Source organism: Sclerotinia sclerotiorum, genomic scaffold (genome assembly GCF_000146945.2).
Source record: "Sclerotinia sclerotiorum 1980 UF-70 scaffold_4 genomic scaffold, whole genome shotgun sequence".
Classification (NCBI taxonomy): domain Eukaryota; kingdom Fungi; phylum Ascomycota; class Leotiomycetes; order Helotiales; family Sclerotiniaceae; genus Sclerotinia; species Sclerotinia sclerotiorum.
The window spans coordinates 1,491,813-1,508,600 of record NW_001820832.1 but is presented as its reverse complement, the minus strand read 5'-3'; the positions used below and the strand labels follow the sequence as shown (position 1 = coordinate 1,508,600).

Here is a 16,788-nt window from a genome sequence, read left to right as displayed (position 1 = left end):
TGCATTGAAAATGCACGCACACATGTAACTTTTCCCCTTTGCCTCTTTTTCTCACAGAGACGAAGGTTATACTTGGAAATGAAGATTGTGAAGGGGCCAAATATCAGAGTATAACACATCTGCACCCGGCATGACTTTCACCACCTTCTCTTCCTCGACTCGTCGATTTCGCTTTCGATGCATCTTCCTCGTCAACTATGTCTTGCGGTCTAATAGTCATATGTACCACATTTGATGTCTCGAGATTGAATTTACATGCTGGGAGAAGTGTATGTTAGCTATATAGATCGCGGAACTAATCGTTGCCACAGGAATATACATCAAGTGACTTTGATTTAATCTCACACTCAACTTTGTGATCAACGCCCTCATCTAATTTTTTTTAAAAAAATTGCATACCTTTCAAAGCTTCCTTATCATCCAACAATTTTCCAAAGAATATCAATCGTATGCTACTCGGACTACTCGGTTTCGTTTCCCATTCTTCCCTCCATTCCCTTAATATTAACTCTTTCAGCGTATATACACTAATGCTAAGAGGATCCTTCTTCCCATCTTCCGTAACACCTGGTACCGTAACAGCTCGTTTGGTTAAATATTTCTCGTCGATCTTATAGGGATGGCGGGCGCCAGATCCAAGTAACAGAGTAATGGTGAGCGCAGGCCCAGCATCGACAGCAGTGGATGCTGGCATTACATGGGTCGATTCGGTAGAGGGGCCGATGGCTACGGAACCAAGTCGTGCTCGGGTTGGTCGGGATTCTTGAGCTTCGGAGGATGATTCAGTTGCAGGGGCTTTACCTTCGCCTTTCGACATCGTTGGTGGCGGCGCGGGCGCGGGATCGGTCGGTGAAGGTTCGTCGTTCGTGGTATATTGTGCGGTTAATTGTTCTTGAGAGGCAGATCTTTCATCTTCAACTCTTGCCTTTTGATTTGAAGAATCACCCATTTCTGCCGTCGTGATTGCTGTTGTCGTTGTTGTGGTTGTGGGTAAAGCTGAAGATGTGGATGGATGAGATTGATAATCAGTTGTCATAAATGATGTTTCCGGAATCAAAATATCGTTCAATAGTCCCGACGTTCCTGCGCCTTCTATTGACCTTTTTGAAGTATCAAGATCATCCATCTCAACTGGTGCGGTATTTGATGATTTATGTGTGGTTTGGATAGGGTCAGTATCATGGCCTGCGCCCGATGTCGAACTCGCCATTGGTTGAATTTGAGTTGTTTTGAGGTGCAGATGAAGTGGAAAATGGGGTATCTAGCGCCCTGTACTGTGAAGAGAAAATGGGGGGATCCACGGCTGTGTACGGATTGAGCCGATGATTGAATAGATGGTATCTGGGGAAACTCCTTTATGTATGGGATCGATTCCTTTTAAATAAGAAATACTCGGGTTGAATTAAGTAAAATGAGGGTATTCCGAGTATTTGAAGGACAACCAAATCAAACCAACTATATCAACAGAAGTAAGAATAGGTAGGTTAGGAAGATAAATCAGGTTTATAATGAAAAAAGGGAAGAACAAGAATGAATAATGGATATCAAATACTTAGTAAAGGTACGTACAGTAGTGAAGTAGTAGCGGAAGTAGATGGTTGAATTAAGATCAAATATGGACCGTCCGAACCAATCGGTTTATTCTTGGGGGGTTATTTTTGATTGTCGATCCTCCAGGAAATAGTAAGAAAAGAAAGGTCTTTGAACTTTTGCTTGAAAGGTTATATAGGTAAATAAAGGTTATGCTTTATAATTTGAAGAATTGATGCTGTTAGACTCGTATCTTCGGGATTTTAAATGATTCCGATGTCATATCTCGTATTGCTGTGAATCTTTCAAAGAGACTGATGAGTGTCGAATGTATTGAATCATTCAGATGTACTAGGTAGGTAGTTAATCCAATGATAGGTATTGATATTATGTTGGTGTCTGTTGATGTAAGATTATATTGACAGGACAGGAGGATGAAGTAACAGTAATTGAGTTGCCGAGATATTCAGATAGTACTTTATATTAACCTTATTGATTCAGAAAGCTAGAAATGTCAATTGATCCTTTTTTACCAACTGGATGGATTTGTCTCTATGGAGTACAAGCTTTGTCCTCCGTAGGTACTTGTAGATTGGTGGTGATGTTGTTCTTCGAATTGTTTCTTTCCACTGTTTCCGGGTGCTAAATACCATCCATCTAGCCTGTTTCCAGTTTACATAGCATGCTTATTTATGCTTTCAGGGTGAGGAACTATCCCGTAAACGCCGTAAACCCCGAAATGACATCCACTCACAAGCCTAAAAAGTAGCGCTCCATGTATATATGCTTCATGGCAATGCATACAATTAATATAAATATAAATATAAAGATAAAGCTTCATCTAGAATCCGGGAATGGGGAAACACATCCAAAGCACATAACACCATATCGCGGCTATCAATGAATTACACTCATGAGTACAAACATCAAACAATATTCTGTCATGGTTTCAGATACATGACACAAGTCCATTAAATCGTCTTGTTATCTACATGTGCCGCGTTCCAAACCAAACAATCAAATGGCAATTGTTTTCAAAGGTTCACTTCCATCACATCGTCGTTCAACATGATTCATTACATTATCACTCCAACCATATGTTTGGTTCATGGCCTATGTTATACAAGTACCCCTTGAGTTGAACTTGTACTTCTCTTATCGTGAATTCCTACCTCCCGGAATCAATTAGAGGGCATGAACTCGAATCTCGTACCCCTATTTCATCTATTTTCCGAAAAATCTGATCTCGTATATCATGGCAACAAGACATTTCCAAAGTCAGCTGTGACTACTCAGAGATGTTCGTGTAATGAGCGACTGTACCACGACAGGTACTCCAGGAAGTCGAGTATAGATTCTCAAGGTGAATATATCAGCCTTGTATAGGTAAATACAGCATTGTTTCCTTCGCAAAGTTCCGCAATGGGGATGGTTTGAAGCACTACGAGACGTGTGTGCCAAACTCACCATGTTTTACGATCAGACAAATAGAATTTGCGGTGCAAGTTACACGCAGATCAAATGCTTGGTCATGATTCTGACGATGTAGGTCATTCGAAAGGGCTTTACCAGGAAATTGGTCTTGGAGGCTTTGCCAACTTATCGGCGCAGAAGCTGTGTCCATAATTGGCGGATCGCTCGGAAAACCAGTCGAAGTTCAATGGTTTCCAGTCCATCCTAGAATTGGTCTGTCGCGGTCACTCCCGTCATGATTGGCTTTCATCTCGCAGCTGCTCTGTACCTATTGGAAGTGAAGAAATCCATATCTACATGGATGGCCTTTCGGATAGCCCTCCGACAGCCAGGATTGCAGGACCGACACTCTCTTTTAGACATACCGTCTTAGAGGTTCATGGTCCTTTGTGACTTCAGATCTTTCCATGCACAATTGCATTTCTATGATTGGTATGTTCTTCGCTCTTATCTATGATGCCATGATCAATACGAACAGATATCTGTCTTGACCGTGATATCTAGAGGGATGCTAAGCAGCAATTACGTTGAGAGCTAGACTGTATAGCACGGGATGTTGCTTTGCCATCCTTGAGCGGCCAAGGTGGTTGATTCTTGGTTGATACAATCTTGGGAATTCTTAACTTCCTTTCTTTCTTTGGGACCTGAGTTTAGAAAGCGCCCGTTCCTTGATTGTTTTTCAACACGAGAAAATTTCGTCTCGGCCCAGCGGCACGGGAAGAGAATTTCGCTATGCGATCCTTCAGCAATTGAAGATGTTTATATCATTCAAACATTGGCTCATGATCGCATCACAAAAAATGCATACTGTTACCAGTGTTCGAGATCGCTGCCTCGATGACTGCACAACACTTCTTCCCCTCCCTTTTAGACTTTGGTCGTGGTGGTTACAATGGACCTAGCGATGATTCTGAGGATGAAGATCAACCACCTTGATCATATTCATCTTTACAAAGCCAATCCAAGCCAAGTTCAAATACTGGCCAGATTACTGAGCAACGTTAGGTGGTCATCGCTGCACTCCTTTTCGGGTGTTGAAGGAAACACAAAGAGTGGTCAATCGACAACACAGGGATCGTCTTACCTACCTAAATATAGGACGTACCGCGAACCTTCTAATATCTTTGTGCAGAGTTAGAAAGTATACAAGCTTTGTCCCAAACCTGACGCCTCTTGCTCCAATATAAAAATACCCCTAAGAAACTCCAGATTGTGCTGGAAATAAATGATCCGCCTGCGTCAAATCATTACCTTTGGAACATCCAACTTTCATCTCGTGTATCCACCATACGAATCAGCGCCGAGTGTCTATTGAACTCCCAGATCTCCATTTTCATTCTCGAACGCCTCTCACCGCAGAAATACACCGAATTTAACACAGTCAAGCACATACTCTGAGTAATTAAGATTCGGATCAAAGATTTGTATCTATCTGTCGCTAGATTCTGACGAGCTTCGTTTTGAGTAAGTGGACGTGCCAAATATGGACTCCCGGATTGATTACTTGTCTCTGCATGTAATAATCATGGAGATACTACCACGAACGCCTCTTCCTTAGCGCTTTTAAAAGGCGCTTCTTGGAAAGTCGAAGGTTCTTGTTTCATCATTCTGTGTTCTTAAGCAGACATCAAGACGGAGAGGAGTAGGGCTTGGAGGAGCGTGTCGGAGAAAGGGGCTTTACTTAGGCGTACTGATTGGCCAGTATCTATGAGATTAGGGTCAAATCAGCATTTGATGAATATACTTTGTACAAAATAGTTGCATGGCAGGAGAATCCACGCTGGGGCAGAGGATGAGGTGCATATAAGGAGGGACGAACGTGTTGATCAGGGTTATTCGAATGTCGTTAGGTTGAAACGCCAATACCAAGAAGAAAGGAGCCAGATGACGAAATAAAAATCCCTAGGTGATGCTTAAACTCAAGAGGTTCAATAGATGTAAGAAATTTGATTGCTTTAATTCTAGAATTTAGGGTTATATTAAATGTATATATCTTCTTGCATTCCTTCTATTGAATCAAGAAAAGTCCAATTAATGATATTGGAGTAATAATACTTCCTATTGATACCAAGGACAAACTCGGCATATATATATAAAGCATTACAACCTTTCACATAGGAGTATATCACAAACTGCAAAGAGAAGAAAAGAAAAGAAACTACATTTCCCATTCAACAACCCCTCAAATAAACTACTAAAATCAATCATAACCCCCTCGCTCATTTACACAACCCCCTTTCAGCAGCAATCCGGTACGTGCATAGGCTTTTAACCCCCACAAAACCGGGGCAAATTCGGGGACCACCATACCTATTATTGGTGTCCGATTAATTGCTTTCACAACCACGATAATAATGATATGAAATTAATTGATATGAAATGAATTAAATGATCCCGTAGCTAAATGCCTCATTATTAGATGTTGGTTATGCTATCCTGGTTCAATTACTCTCTAGTCATATCTAAACTCCTATCGCTTTCCTACCGTTCGCAGGTTCGCAGACTCGGTCGCATGCCCCAATGCGCCGCAAATGGCGTCCCGAAACCCTCAGCATGTGTTTCCTAAGACATCATCAGATGAGCATTTAGATGAACATTTAAACGCGCATGTTAGGTCCAGTTCTTCGAGCACTACTTCCGCAGAGGTCATGGGCGAGCATCTGACGCCGGATTTTGATTCGGATGACCTTGATGATGGGGAGGGTGATTCGGATTTAGATTTGCTTATGGGTAGTATGGGTATGGGTATGGGTATGAGAGGGGGTGATAGACAGAGGGGGAGTTATAAGATGCAGAGGTGGGAACCGGTGGTTAAAAAGAAGAAGGAGAAGGAGAAGGAGAAGGAGAAGGAGAAGGAGAAGGAGAAGGAGAAAGCTAAAGGGGGAAAGAAAAATGCTGAAGATTTAAATCTCGATATGGATTCCTATGAGGAGAATAGTCAGAATGTTTATCGTGATGAGACGGGGGAAACTGGTGCCAGGAGAGGCAGTCTCTCGACAATTCAATCATATCAATTATATACGCCAGATGAAGAACGAACTGTGGTGAGAAAATTCGATAGGAAATTGGTCGTTTTTGTTGCATTGTTGTATATGTTGAGTTTTTTGGACAGATCAAGTATATTCACCTCTTTCACTACCACTCTTTCATCGGCTTCTCGTCAATAAAAGGAGGTAAACCATACTAACCATCTCTTTATCCAGATATCGGAAATGCGAAAATAGCCGGTCTAGAACGAGATTTACATTTGGATTCGAATAAATATGAATGGGTTGTCACGGCATTTTATATCGCATATATCTGTTTCGAATGGATGAGCATATTATGGAAAATCATCCCGGCGCATATTTACATAACGTTTATCGTCCTATCTTGGGGTATCATCGCATCTCTACAATCTATCGCGACATCTTTCGCGGGATTACTTGTTCTACGCACATTACTCGGAATAGGAGAAGCTGGATTCACGGGAATACCATTTTATCTATCCTTTTTCTTCAAGAGAGAAGAATTAGCATTTAGAACGGGGATTTTTCTAAGTGCGGCTCCTCTCGCTACTTCATTTGCAAGTTCTTTGGCTTGGGGAATCGTTAAACTGGGTGAACGTTCCCCTATTGCACCATGGCGACTTCTCTTCCTGGTTGAAGGTTTCCCTAGCGTTCTTGTCGCTCTTTTCGCATGGCATCATATTCCTGATAGTCCCAACACCGCTCCTTATCTCACTACTCGCGAGAAGAAAATCGCACGGCTACGTCTTCGTCATGAGATAACTTCAACTCCTAATTCCAAAACTCAGCCATCATCCGGTCTCAAAATTAAAGAAGTACTTTTGACTCTTCGAGACCCCAAAGTTTATCTCACAGCCCTCATGTTTTTCTTCTCCAACATGTCATTCAGCAGTATGCCTATCTTCCTCCCCACAATCCTAACACACATGGGACATTCCCCCTCAACATCCCAAGCACTCTCCGCACCCCCCTATCTCCTCTCCTTCCTCTCCGTCCTCCTAACCTCCTACCTCTCTGACAAACTCCGCACCCGCTCCCCCTTCCTCCTCTTCCACGCTCTCCTCTCCTCTTTCGGGTACACCATCCTCACCCTCCCACCACACCTCCTCACACCCACCATCCGCTACCTAGCCATCTACCCCGCCTGCATCGGATTCTTCTCCGTAATCACCATCCTCATTACCTGGACCCTCAACAACCAACCCTCTTCTTCGCGTCAGGGGGCCGGTTTCGCAATCTTGCAGATTATTGGTCAGTGTGGTCCGCTTGTGGGCACGAGACTTTATCCAGAACATCAAGCTCCGTTTTATAGAGAGGGGATGGGGGTTTGTGCGGGGGTTATGATGGTGGTGGCGGTTTTGGGGGTGGGGTTGAGGTGGTGGTTGCTGAGGGAGAATAGGAGGGGGTGGGAGAGGTATGAGAGGGTTGGTGGGAGTGGGGATGCAGATGCAGATGCAGATGGAGATGAGGATGGGGATGGGGAAGAGGGGAGGGGTCTTGTAGGTGATGGGAAGAGAGGGGTTAGGGGAAGGAATACCCCGTTTCAGTATATGCTTTGAGTATTTAGATGAGATTTTTGGAGATTTTAGATGAATGAATCTGATTGATATATATTATTTTGCATCCGGCTTCATTTCTGCTTTCCTATGATATCTATTTCTATATGGAACTACGTCTAATAATATAGAGAGTTTACATTAGTATATAACCTAGTTCTGGTCTTTTCCCCATTTCATTCATCCTCAATATCCAAATATCCAAATATCCAAATATCCAAATATCCAAATATCCAAATATCCAAATATCCAAATATCCAAATATCCAAATATCCAAATATCCAAATATCCAAATATCCAAATATCCAAACTCAAAATAATAATAAATATTCGAACCCTATTCTCCACAGATCATCTAAGACAATCACGAATATCAAGATTTCCTTTCCGGCTGCTAGGTTTTCTTATTTTGCTCTCTCTTCTTTTCTTCTCTCTTCTTAAAGGAAAATCTAATTTAAAGGTGAGTTATTGCAGTATTGCAGTATTAGGATAAGTACCTAGTATTTCGGGGTGCTAATTAGTTTATAGGTGATGGGTTTTTGGATCTGTGAATCTGTGAATCTGGATTGAAGAGTTTAGGAATTAGATAGAAGAATGGAGTAGAGTTAAGTAATTTAAATAGATTAGGTTTTTTATTCCAGATACTAATTATTAAGTTCACGTAGAATCTACTTGGTAGATTCGGTGTATTAATTATTCCTGTTTTTATCTTCATACTTCATGAGTTTTGGGGTTAGAAAGGTTTTATATCGAAGTTGGGAATTTGGCTGTGCCCTCGGATAATGTATGGAGTTCATTGTAGAGTGAAGGGATATTAAGTCTGAGCTAAGAATTGGTTAATTAGTAGCTTTTATGAGGTATGTAGGAGGATTCTTGGGGAACTCCTTTGTATCAAGATTGAGCGCAGAGTATCACCTCGAATAAGAATCCCTTTCGCTGGAATAGCATTTGATTTACTACACGTATTTCACTAGTGCTGCTACTGAAGTACTCTAAGTCTATGCTCATCTAATCTAATCTAACCACCTATTCTATTTTATAACCCTTTTCCATCCCCCTTAACCTCCCACCACTTCCTCCTCACATCACACCACATATTCCTCAACTCTTCCATACTCTCTAACCCTCTAATTTTCAACCTTGCTCCTTCTATCAGTAATCCCTCTAACTCCACAAAACAACATATGAACCTTCGAGATTCTTGTCTTGAGCCTTTTCCAAGATGATTGGATTTCGAAGATGATGTTGAGCAAGCGAGGTTGATTTCTAGTCCTTCGAGATGATTGATGAATGGTTTTAATACCGTTATTGCGGATGCGAGGATATCAGGATCCATGTGCTCTGAGGAAGTTAATTGGATGTATTTAATCTTACGAGTGGTATCGAGACCCAAGCGGGAAAGAACATGATGTGGCTATATCCCTATCATTAGTCCTCACTCTACCATCAAAGATAGAAAAGTAAGGCATCACTCACCCTCCGATCATGTCCACAAACCCCATGACACCACGAATTCATACAATGAACATGTCGCAAAGCACCCCTCGCCCTACTCTGCCACCGACTAGTCTTTTCATAATCCCGTCTTCGCTGATCTCTCATCATCTTACAACAAATCGCACAATGAATATCTTCAATATCAAATACCCAATAGCGTTCACTGGCAATAGTTCCTGCTATCTCCCGTATGATGGTGTAGTCTTCGGATTTATCCTCGACTTGGCTGGAGCGCTTGGAGCCATTGAGATAGAGATGCATGTTTTTGGGGGAGGTTTCAAGTAGGTAGTTGATTATGGTTGCTTTTGGGAATTGGGGTCGAGGAGTGCTTATGATGTTTGAAGCTTTTGCTAGAATGTTGTTTGATGAGAATCTTGGTGTTCCAAGCTTGTTGTTGTTCGTCGTGAATCTGAATATTGGGTTTTCCTCGGCGATTTTCATCTCCTGTTCCTCATTGTCAGGCGGATATCCTAATAATTCAAGTGTCTTCACATCTGATACGCCGTCTACCCAGACATCCAGTCCTGGTGGAGGTCCTTCGGTAAGTCGTGTAGTCATAATTCCATGACATTCACAACCATCTGTTATCTTGATATCCGAGTTATTTGTCTGGTACTTAGAGAACATCGACGGCTGTGAAGCAAATATTTTTCCAAAGTGACTCATGGCTTGACTCCTGTCGCTAGGGACATAGTTGCAAATACTCTGTTTCTATTCTGAATAATGAAAGTAATGATATCATTCAAGAATGTTAAGAACGACCTCAGTGTTCCGAGTGAGCCAAACAGTCGAAGTGATCTGATTAGTCTGAACAATCTGAACGGGTTGAATGGATTGAACGATTCGAATGCTAGGAATGATATGACTACTATGATTGAAGTGGACAAAAGCAATGACCTCGTGGTCCTCAATATTCTGGATAAGAGAAGCCATAAATAAATTATCTGAAATCTTCTGTTATGAAAATTATTTCCCCAGAATGTCGCTCATTAGTGAATCTTATACGGTTTAAAAGTCCGAAAACTTCCAGACCGGGAAAGATGGATGGGCATATCATGATTCTCATTATGGCAAGTGCATATATCATACTCAAGTAACAGCATTTATTCAGATCCCATACATTGTAGTATAGCGTCTTGGAATCTCTGTCAATGTAGGCATAAAATTCGCGTTCTTTGTCTGTTTCTTCTCCAGGGCTTATACGAGGGATTGGGTGAGAGATATATAATCTTATAACAAATTTTTACCTATTACTTAAAATTTACTTGCTAGAGAACATACTGAGAATTGGAAATTCTTAAATTTGTTCAATTCTCCATACGCCTTCCATCTTTCTCCATAAATCGTCCAAACTTTCATCTTGGTGTCTGTCTGTCTTGTAAGTTAGTAATTCACAGCCTTTCACTAGATCATCAACCCCCTTAATCACAAGTGCATCTAATCTTTAATACTTTCCCAGCATCCTGTTTTCAGCTCGGCAACATAGGATTTTCTGGGCAGCGCTTTGTTTCATGAGACTCCCTACCGGTTTGATATTGCTGATCGATGGAAGAGTCAACATAAGAAGTCAATATATGGTATGGAAAATCAATTAGGAATACAGAATATCAGTAAACTAATGCATGGTTTCTACTGAGAACCCGGAATAATGTCACTTTATATCGGCGAACCTTGCGCCCACGTTTTGAGCATTGTGGCACTTGGCCGATAATCACAATCAAGGTGATCAAACTTATGTGTCTCCTCGGATTGAGTATTAGAAATACTCGACTATTCATTATCCAAGACTCAAACATGATTAGACGGGCTAGAACAGAAGTATTGATGATATATCTGGTGTATGATTCTGTGGATGTTGTCCATGTGAAATACAATACTTCATTGCAGAAATGAGGTCTTCGGAATTGGAGAAATGTTGAATCAATATTGTAAAGACGGTTGGGTATGAACAACCGGAACGAAGGTGATTACAGCACTTAAACAATCTTAATCGATCTTGAGAATAGCTTCATCTACTCCCAATCACATGACCACACCAATTTCAGCTGAACGAAGATAGTCATCTTATTTATAGGTTCTTTACGTATCTCAGGGTGAAACCAGCTTGCTAGCTCGCCAAAGGAAAGAGGCACCCGTATTGATGCCTTTTATCTCAAACCCCCTTCATATCAAGCGAAGAAATCCATGGCTCACTTTGACGCCAACGTCAAATGATTTCATCCACACGTGATTTAGCGCCTTTTAGGTTACATAGTGGGACGGCTTGAGCAAAGTTTTCTCATCATTCGAACTAGCAACTTGTGGTTCATAGTCACGATGATCCGCAAAGTTCGCCAACTAGACTTATGACATTTCGGTGATGAGAGAACGGCGATTACTAAATCGCGACCGGAGCCAAACACATGACAACCCTATTGAAGGAATAATACGGTAGACACTCCCGAGAAACCAAAGCAATTGTTAGTCATTGCCTCTATTCCCACGCCAACAAGCACACGTAGCCGCCATCAATTGAGGCCTAATCATCTCATTTATCAGCCGGTCATATTTCGGCCTGTATTCGTGAAAGGCCAATGCGGGCCGGGTACAGTCATGCCAACGCAATAACCAAAAAAGATGGGCTACATGTCATGGAGGCCCCATCTCATCCAGTTATACGAAAATCGTATGGCCTGATAATGTCCTTGTTGGTAGTTCCCAGGATGACGGCGATCAATACAAAATTAAATGATCTGATACATGAATGAAGCTGCAAGTAAAACCAAAAGTGGCGTTTTGTCATCGCTAGTCAACAGATAGCTTAGGTCTCTCAGAGCCTGTCCTATTTGGGAAAGTTTCGCTCATTGATATAAAGCTTACAATGAAATCCTATACATACAGACGCCAAATAGTGTCCATGGGTATGCTGCATGCATGCGCTCCAAAGTAGCAACCATCCCTCGAAAATGAAAAAGAGGTCCTGTTGCTTTAGGATGAGTCCCCTGATTAAGCGATCAAGGATATTAAGATATTTTCTGAGCATCCATCGTCACCAGCCTTTGTACCGTTTTTTCCCTAGTCCAATGCACTTCTTGTTTCAAGCTTTTGTCGCAATAACATCCGATATTAAGATCTTACACATCATTCGACATGCATGTACGCATAAGTGCCATGCCGCACCGCCACATGAGGATTTATGCTTGAAATTCAACTGCGCCCCACAAAAATTAGCATACACCTCATTAGCCAGCAACTGCATATAACATATAGCATATTACACGTGTTGGCCATAATTAACTATTTCCGTCTGATCCTACCGTATTCTTTCATTCCTAGCAAACATAACCGTTGTGTTGGGTCCCGAGTTCTAACGTCAACAAGTGGCGGTGCTAGTATTGTAATGGTGGCTCAGGCCGTTTTAAACTTTTATGATCCTGCAAAACCATAGGGCTGGCTCAGGCTGACATCAAAATAAGCTGATAGACAGCAGGGAAAAATTTTTGGCCCCAGGCTAATGCATCTGAGTGGCGTATTGAGAGCCGAGGGATGGACGGCGCTGATTGAGGTAGCGAGCCGTGATATTTTGGTTCATTCCTTGATGCTCCTAAATCGAGTCTTCACCGCTCCAACTTTCACACATTCTCTGAAAATGTGTATATCTCCAAAGTAGCTGTTCCAATGTCAGAACATTGCATATTGGCCTCCATAGCCTCCTTCGCTTATTAAATATATTTGTCGGTGGAGAACGACATTCAAAGAAGTTTTTCCCGAACAGGGAGCTGGTCCTGCGTGGCGTTCGCCGACCGATTTTCAGTGAATCTTTCAAAATATCTAAGCTCTTTTGAGTAGCTTTTCCTCTATTATTTGATAATACTCTATAAGGTTTAGCTTTGAATTCAATAAAATCGGGCTTCGACATATGCCCTTTTCAAGTAAGCCCGTGGCTGTGGTTAAGTCTCAATGGGACAGCCGACTTCACCACTATGCGCGAGGCAGACTTGAGAGGCAAACACTTTGGATAACCTAGGACTAGTTTTGGGTTTTCGAGCTCTCTTCGATCTCGATTCCTAAGGCACAATTGTTCTCAAATGACTCAACTTGCTCAAGCCGGCGGAACAATCTCACAAGATAACCTCATGATCACGATAATCTTCCTCTTCACACTATAATGATTCACGCTTGTGGCCATTTGTGACTCTGACTCACTCAAGTGAGAACTGGAGTAACTAGGCGTATCGCAAAGGCTTGTATGCCATCGCAACGTATCTCTAGAGGCGTAGTTCTCGCCTACGCATCACATCCCTTTCAATTTAGGCTTCCACCAGGCTACGTCAACTCAACGCCCTGGCATACGTGGGCCCTGGCAATCACAAATTAATTTCTTAAAAGTGATGCCCTCGCTTCGGTGAGAATGTTAGGAAGGTACCAGCCTCTTTCTTCGAAGATGCAGCTTCCGGTGGCTGCTTGCAATGTCATATCAGTGTATTCTGTTGTAAGAAGAAATCACCAAGACCCTTGAAAGTGCAACGTCTGCTCCTCTCAACTGCCTTTCCCTTTGACCGGGACCTCCCTTGAAAGTGCAGCAGCACTGGCCGCTCTTTATCTCTCGCGTGGAAATAATTACCGGCATCCGTAAGAGGCTCCGGCGCAAGTAGCGACGGGCAAACTTAGATAACAAGATTGAATGTCTACGTATATTTAGTACAGTATATGACTAGCTTGATTTATTAGGACTTACTTTGACCTAAGCTAGATTGTTACACTTCCGAAGGCGTACTCTCTAGTGATTTCCTACTAGGCCTTTCCTATACTGGAGTTACTTTTGCCACTCATACTCTTTTCCCTCTCGTTAGCCTCTACTGATACTTGTCATGTGCAAGGCCTAATGCAGCGAAGGGCCCCACGCTCGGGGATCTTCCTCCCCCAAGGATACACACTCTGACATTTTACCTTGACAGCTAATAACCTATAGCCCCTGTTATCAACAAAAGAAATAGAGAAATCGCCTTCGATATCATTCGACAACACATCATTGGCATCGAATCTCATCTCACTAAGCCACTAGTCGCTGATCTAAAGACGATCAGACTTGGACAGAATAAGGTCACATTCATCCCTACATACTCTAGCTGGGCAATTCGCCGATTTCCGCTCTAGTGCCCGCCCCCGCCCAACAAAGCGATTTTGCATGTGCGGTTGGCAGCGATCTCCCGGTGCCGCAAATACGCACGTACTCGCTGGCGCTGAACTCTAAGTACTATTTAGGATCCATATCGATGCACAGACATTGAAATTGGCAGATGATCATATCCTTGCAGCTTTCTTGGCAGATCCAAATTTGGATTAATCTTTTCACATCAGGTTTGTACTATGGCCAAATTCAGGATATTTGGTTGATGATGGATTGGAATCATTTTTCCGTCAAAATTGAACTCCACAAATGATGAGCCCGGGTTAATCATCTCGTCATCTGAAAGTGGGGGTGTCGTATGCAGCTACTGTATACCCGGTATGGGATCCACTTCCTCCACGTAGTTACAGATACTTGCACTTGCCAACAATGTTATCCATACGGGGTAGAAAAACAATCATCTCCACTAGGAAAAACGAAACTTGGAAGATCGCGAGATACTCAAAGCCCTCGCAAACTAGCCCTCAGATCGAGGGTTTGTGCATCTATTCACATTGTCGCCGACAGACTAAGACTTTTCCCTTGATATCTGAATACCTGCACAAAAGTACAAGTAATACTCTCAGCATTGAACAGCGACATCCTGATGTTAGACGTCGTTATCGTCTCATCATAATTGAGATGATCATCCCAATTTCTCATGTTAGCTTGATGAATAATGAACTGAGACTGTGACCGAGACTTCTCGATTGATGATGACCGATGTGCCCCGACAAAGTAGTAAAGTAACAATTGATGTCCTACCTCAGCATTGAATAAACGACAAGAAAGGAATCATATCTCCACGATTCGGCATATCTCTATTTACACAAATAAATATGTCCATTTCTGCATTGAGATGCACTCCGAACTTGAATAGAGGTCATCGACAACTCCGGACGGATATCGAGAAAGAAAGCTACCGCGCTAACTGAGAAACCTGAAACAACTCCACAACTCCAATCATCATAAAATTTGCAAATCATCGAGCAGAACACAACAAGAGTGCCACACAACCACTGCACGAAAACCCGTTGCCCGTAGATATTCCCTTAACCGTACATCTACATTTGCATATGCATTGCATCACAGCTACATTGCATTGCAGTATGCATATATATAAATAATAATTTCCATCCAGTGAAACATAACTACGCACCAGTACCGTGACAGCTTGGACCAAACCATTTCCAAGTCGAGGGCACTGCATATGCATCGCGCCTCCGATGAAATTCCCATTTCTCCCACTCTGCCACTCTTGAACCTTCTCCATATTCTCGAAGCATCATTGAATTCCAAATGAGCGCTGCTCAAAGTGGATAGTAGCTCCGAGTTAACCCCATCTCAGTATACACAACACTTCAAAGAAATGTCTTCCTGTCTCGGCCCTGCTTCAGCTCATACAAGACAACATAAATTAACAAGTGAAGAGATTTTTATATCTCCCGAGTATTTGTACACCTCAAAACCCCAGTCTTGTAACCCATTCCCAGCCCAGTATTCAATAACCACCCACTCTTCCCGTTACACTCAAACACAAAGCCTCGCACCACAACATACCCGAAGGATCCACTTACTGTACATACCTACCTACCTAGGTACATAGCGTAAATCTCGAGAGAATGGGATACAATACCATAAAAATGATCCGATTCCCGAGTCTCCGATGCTTGCTGTATCTTGTACGAGGGACGCTGCATATATGCTGTTCTGATACCGGAGTTTCACCAGTTTCTCGACTTGGGAAGATATATAGCTTTGGGCAATTTAGTTGAGCAGGACCTAATGAGTAACTGTACATGTAGAGCTGCTTAGACTCAGCACATTACACCATAATAAACATTAATGAATAGAAATACAAACTAGGAGATATAAAATGCGGCCGAGACCTCGACCCAAACTGCTGGAATTTTTAATATTTTCCTTTTGAGCCGCCAATTTAAATCATTCCATCCCGATTTGTCCATCTTCGCCGTTCTTCCCAATCAAATATGCTGCTAAGCCATACTCGTATTCAAGTAAATAATTGTATTATAACGGCAGAATTATCAAGTCCGGTGCTCAACAGTAAAATACTAGTGGGCCAATCATCCCCATGCTCGCTTTGCAAAACTTGGATCGGACATATCTCCGCTGCTTTCAGCACCACCAAATGTATCCATACATCTAGACATCCAATCATTTCCTCTTATTTGATATAAATGGAGTATATGATCTACTAAAGCATATAAATATGCTAGAATTAGGAATTTTCTCTCACATGGTATAGGAAAGCAGGATTTGGTGACGGAGATGAGACATTAGAATCGCGATATCTGTGAGAAAAAGAGGGTGTAGACACAGATCTTGATTTATGTTAAAATAATGATACAATTTCAAAGGATAATTAGGAAAAAATTCCCAAACTAGTATGTGTTTAACAGGCTGAGAATTTTTGGTCATGGTAGACTTACAGATATGCTAGAATCGTTTGGGAGGAATGGATGCTTGTCACGGTCAAGTTTTTCGAAGGATTCACGTATCATAGTAAGCCAACATGAAACTAACTTCACCCGCGTCACAAAAACAGAATAGT

General features: G+C 42.1%; 7 protein-coding genes across 7 annotated transcripts; 2 read left to right on the top strand and 5 right to left on the bottom strand.

Moving 5' to 3' along the window:
* Window positions 1-103: 103 nt before the first annotated feature.
* SS1G_03675 (hypothetical protein) lies at window positions 104-949 on the bottom strand (the record flags this gene model as incomplete). Its single annotated transcript, XM_001595536.1, has 2 exons — window positions 104-258; window positions 400-949. The coding sequence occupies 2 exons, from the start codon at window positions 947-949 to the stop codon at window positions 104-106; spliced, it is 705 nt and encodes a 234-aa protein (XP_001595586.1).
* Window positions 950-3,840: 2,891 nt separating this feature from the next.
* SS1G_03674 (predicted protein) lies at window positions 3,841-3,939 on the top strand (the record flags this gene model as incomplete). Its single annotated transcript, XM_001595535.1, has 1 exon — window positions 3,841-3,939. One exon carries the CDS (start codon window positions 3,841-3,843, stop codon window positions 3,937-3,939), a length of 99 nt encoding a protein of 32 aa, XP_001595585.1.
* A 1,595-nt stretch (window positions 3,940-5,534) lies between these two features.
* On the top strand, window positions 5,535-7,570 carry SS1G_03673 (hypothetical protein; the record flags this gene model as incomplete). The annotated part of the gene is made up of 2 exons (XM_001595534.1): window positions 5,535-6,120; window positions 6,207-7,570. 2 exons carry the CDS (start codon window positions 5,535-5,537, stop codon window positions 7,568-7,570), a joined length of 1,950 nt encoding a protein of 649 aa, XP_001595584.1.
* Window positions 7,571-8,603: 1,033 nt separating this feature from the next.
* SS1G_03672 (predicted protein) lies at window positions 8,604-9,622 on the bottom strand (the record flags this gene model as incomplete). The annotated part of the gene is made up of 2 exons (XM_001595533.1): window positions 8,604-8,981; window positions 9,044-9,622. The coding sequence occupies 2 exons, from the start codon at window positions 9,620-9,622 to the stop codon at window positions 8,604-8,606; spliced, it is 957 nt and encodes a 318-aa protein (XP_001595583.1).
* A 739-nt stretch (window positions 9,623-10,361) lies between these two features.
* SS1G_03671 (predicted protein) lies at window positions 10,362-10,756 on the bottom strand (the record flags this gene model as incomplete). Its single annotated transcript, XM_001595532.1, has 2 exons — window positions 10,362-10,435; window positions 10,735-10,756. The coding sequence occupies 2 exons, from the start codon at window positions 10,754-10,756 to the stop codon at window positions 10,362-10,364; spliced, it is 96 nt and encodes a 31-aa protein (XP_001595582.1).
* A 4,608-nt stretch (window positions 10,757-15,364) lies between these two features.
* SS1G_03670 (predicted protein) lies at window positions 15,365-15,499 on the bottom strand (the record flags this gene model as incomplete). Its single annotated transcript, XM_001595531.1, has 1 exon — window positions 15,365-15,499. The coding sequence occupies one exon, from the start codon at window positions 15,497-15,499 to the stop codon at window positions 15,365-15,367; it is 135 nt and encodes a 44-aa protein (XP_001595581.1).
* Window positions 15,500-16,300: 801 nt separating this feature from the next.
* SS1G_03669 (predicted protein) lies at window positions 16,301-16,655 on the bottom strand (the record flags this gene model as incomplete). The annotated part of the gene is made up of 2 exons (XM_001595530.1): window positions 16,301-16,379; window positions 16,585-16,655. The coding sequence occupies 2 exons, from the start codon at window positions 16,653-16,655 to the stop codon at window positions 16,301-16,303; spliced, it is 150 nt and encodes a 49-aa protein (XP_001595580.1).
* Between the last annotated feature and the right edge of the window lie 133 nt (window positions 16,656-16,788).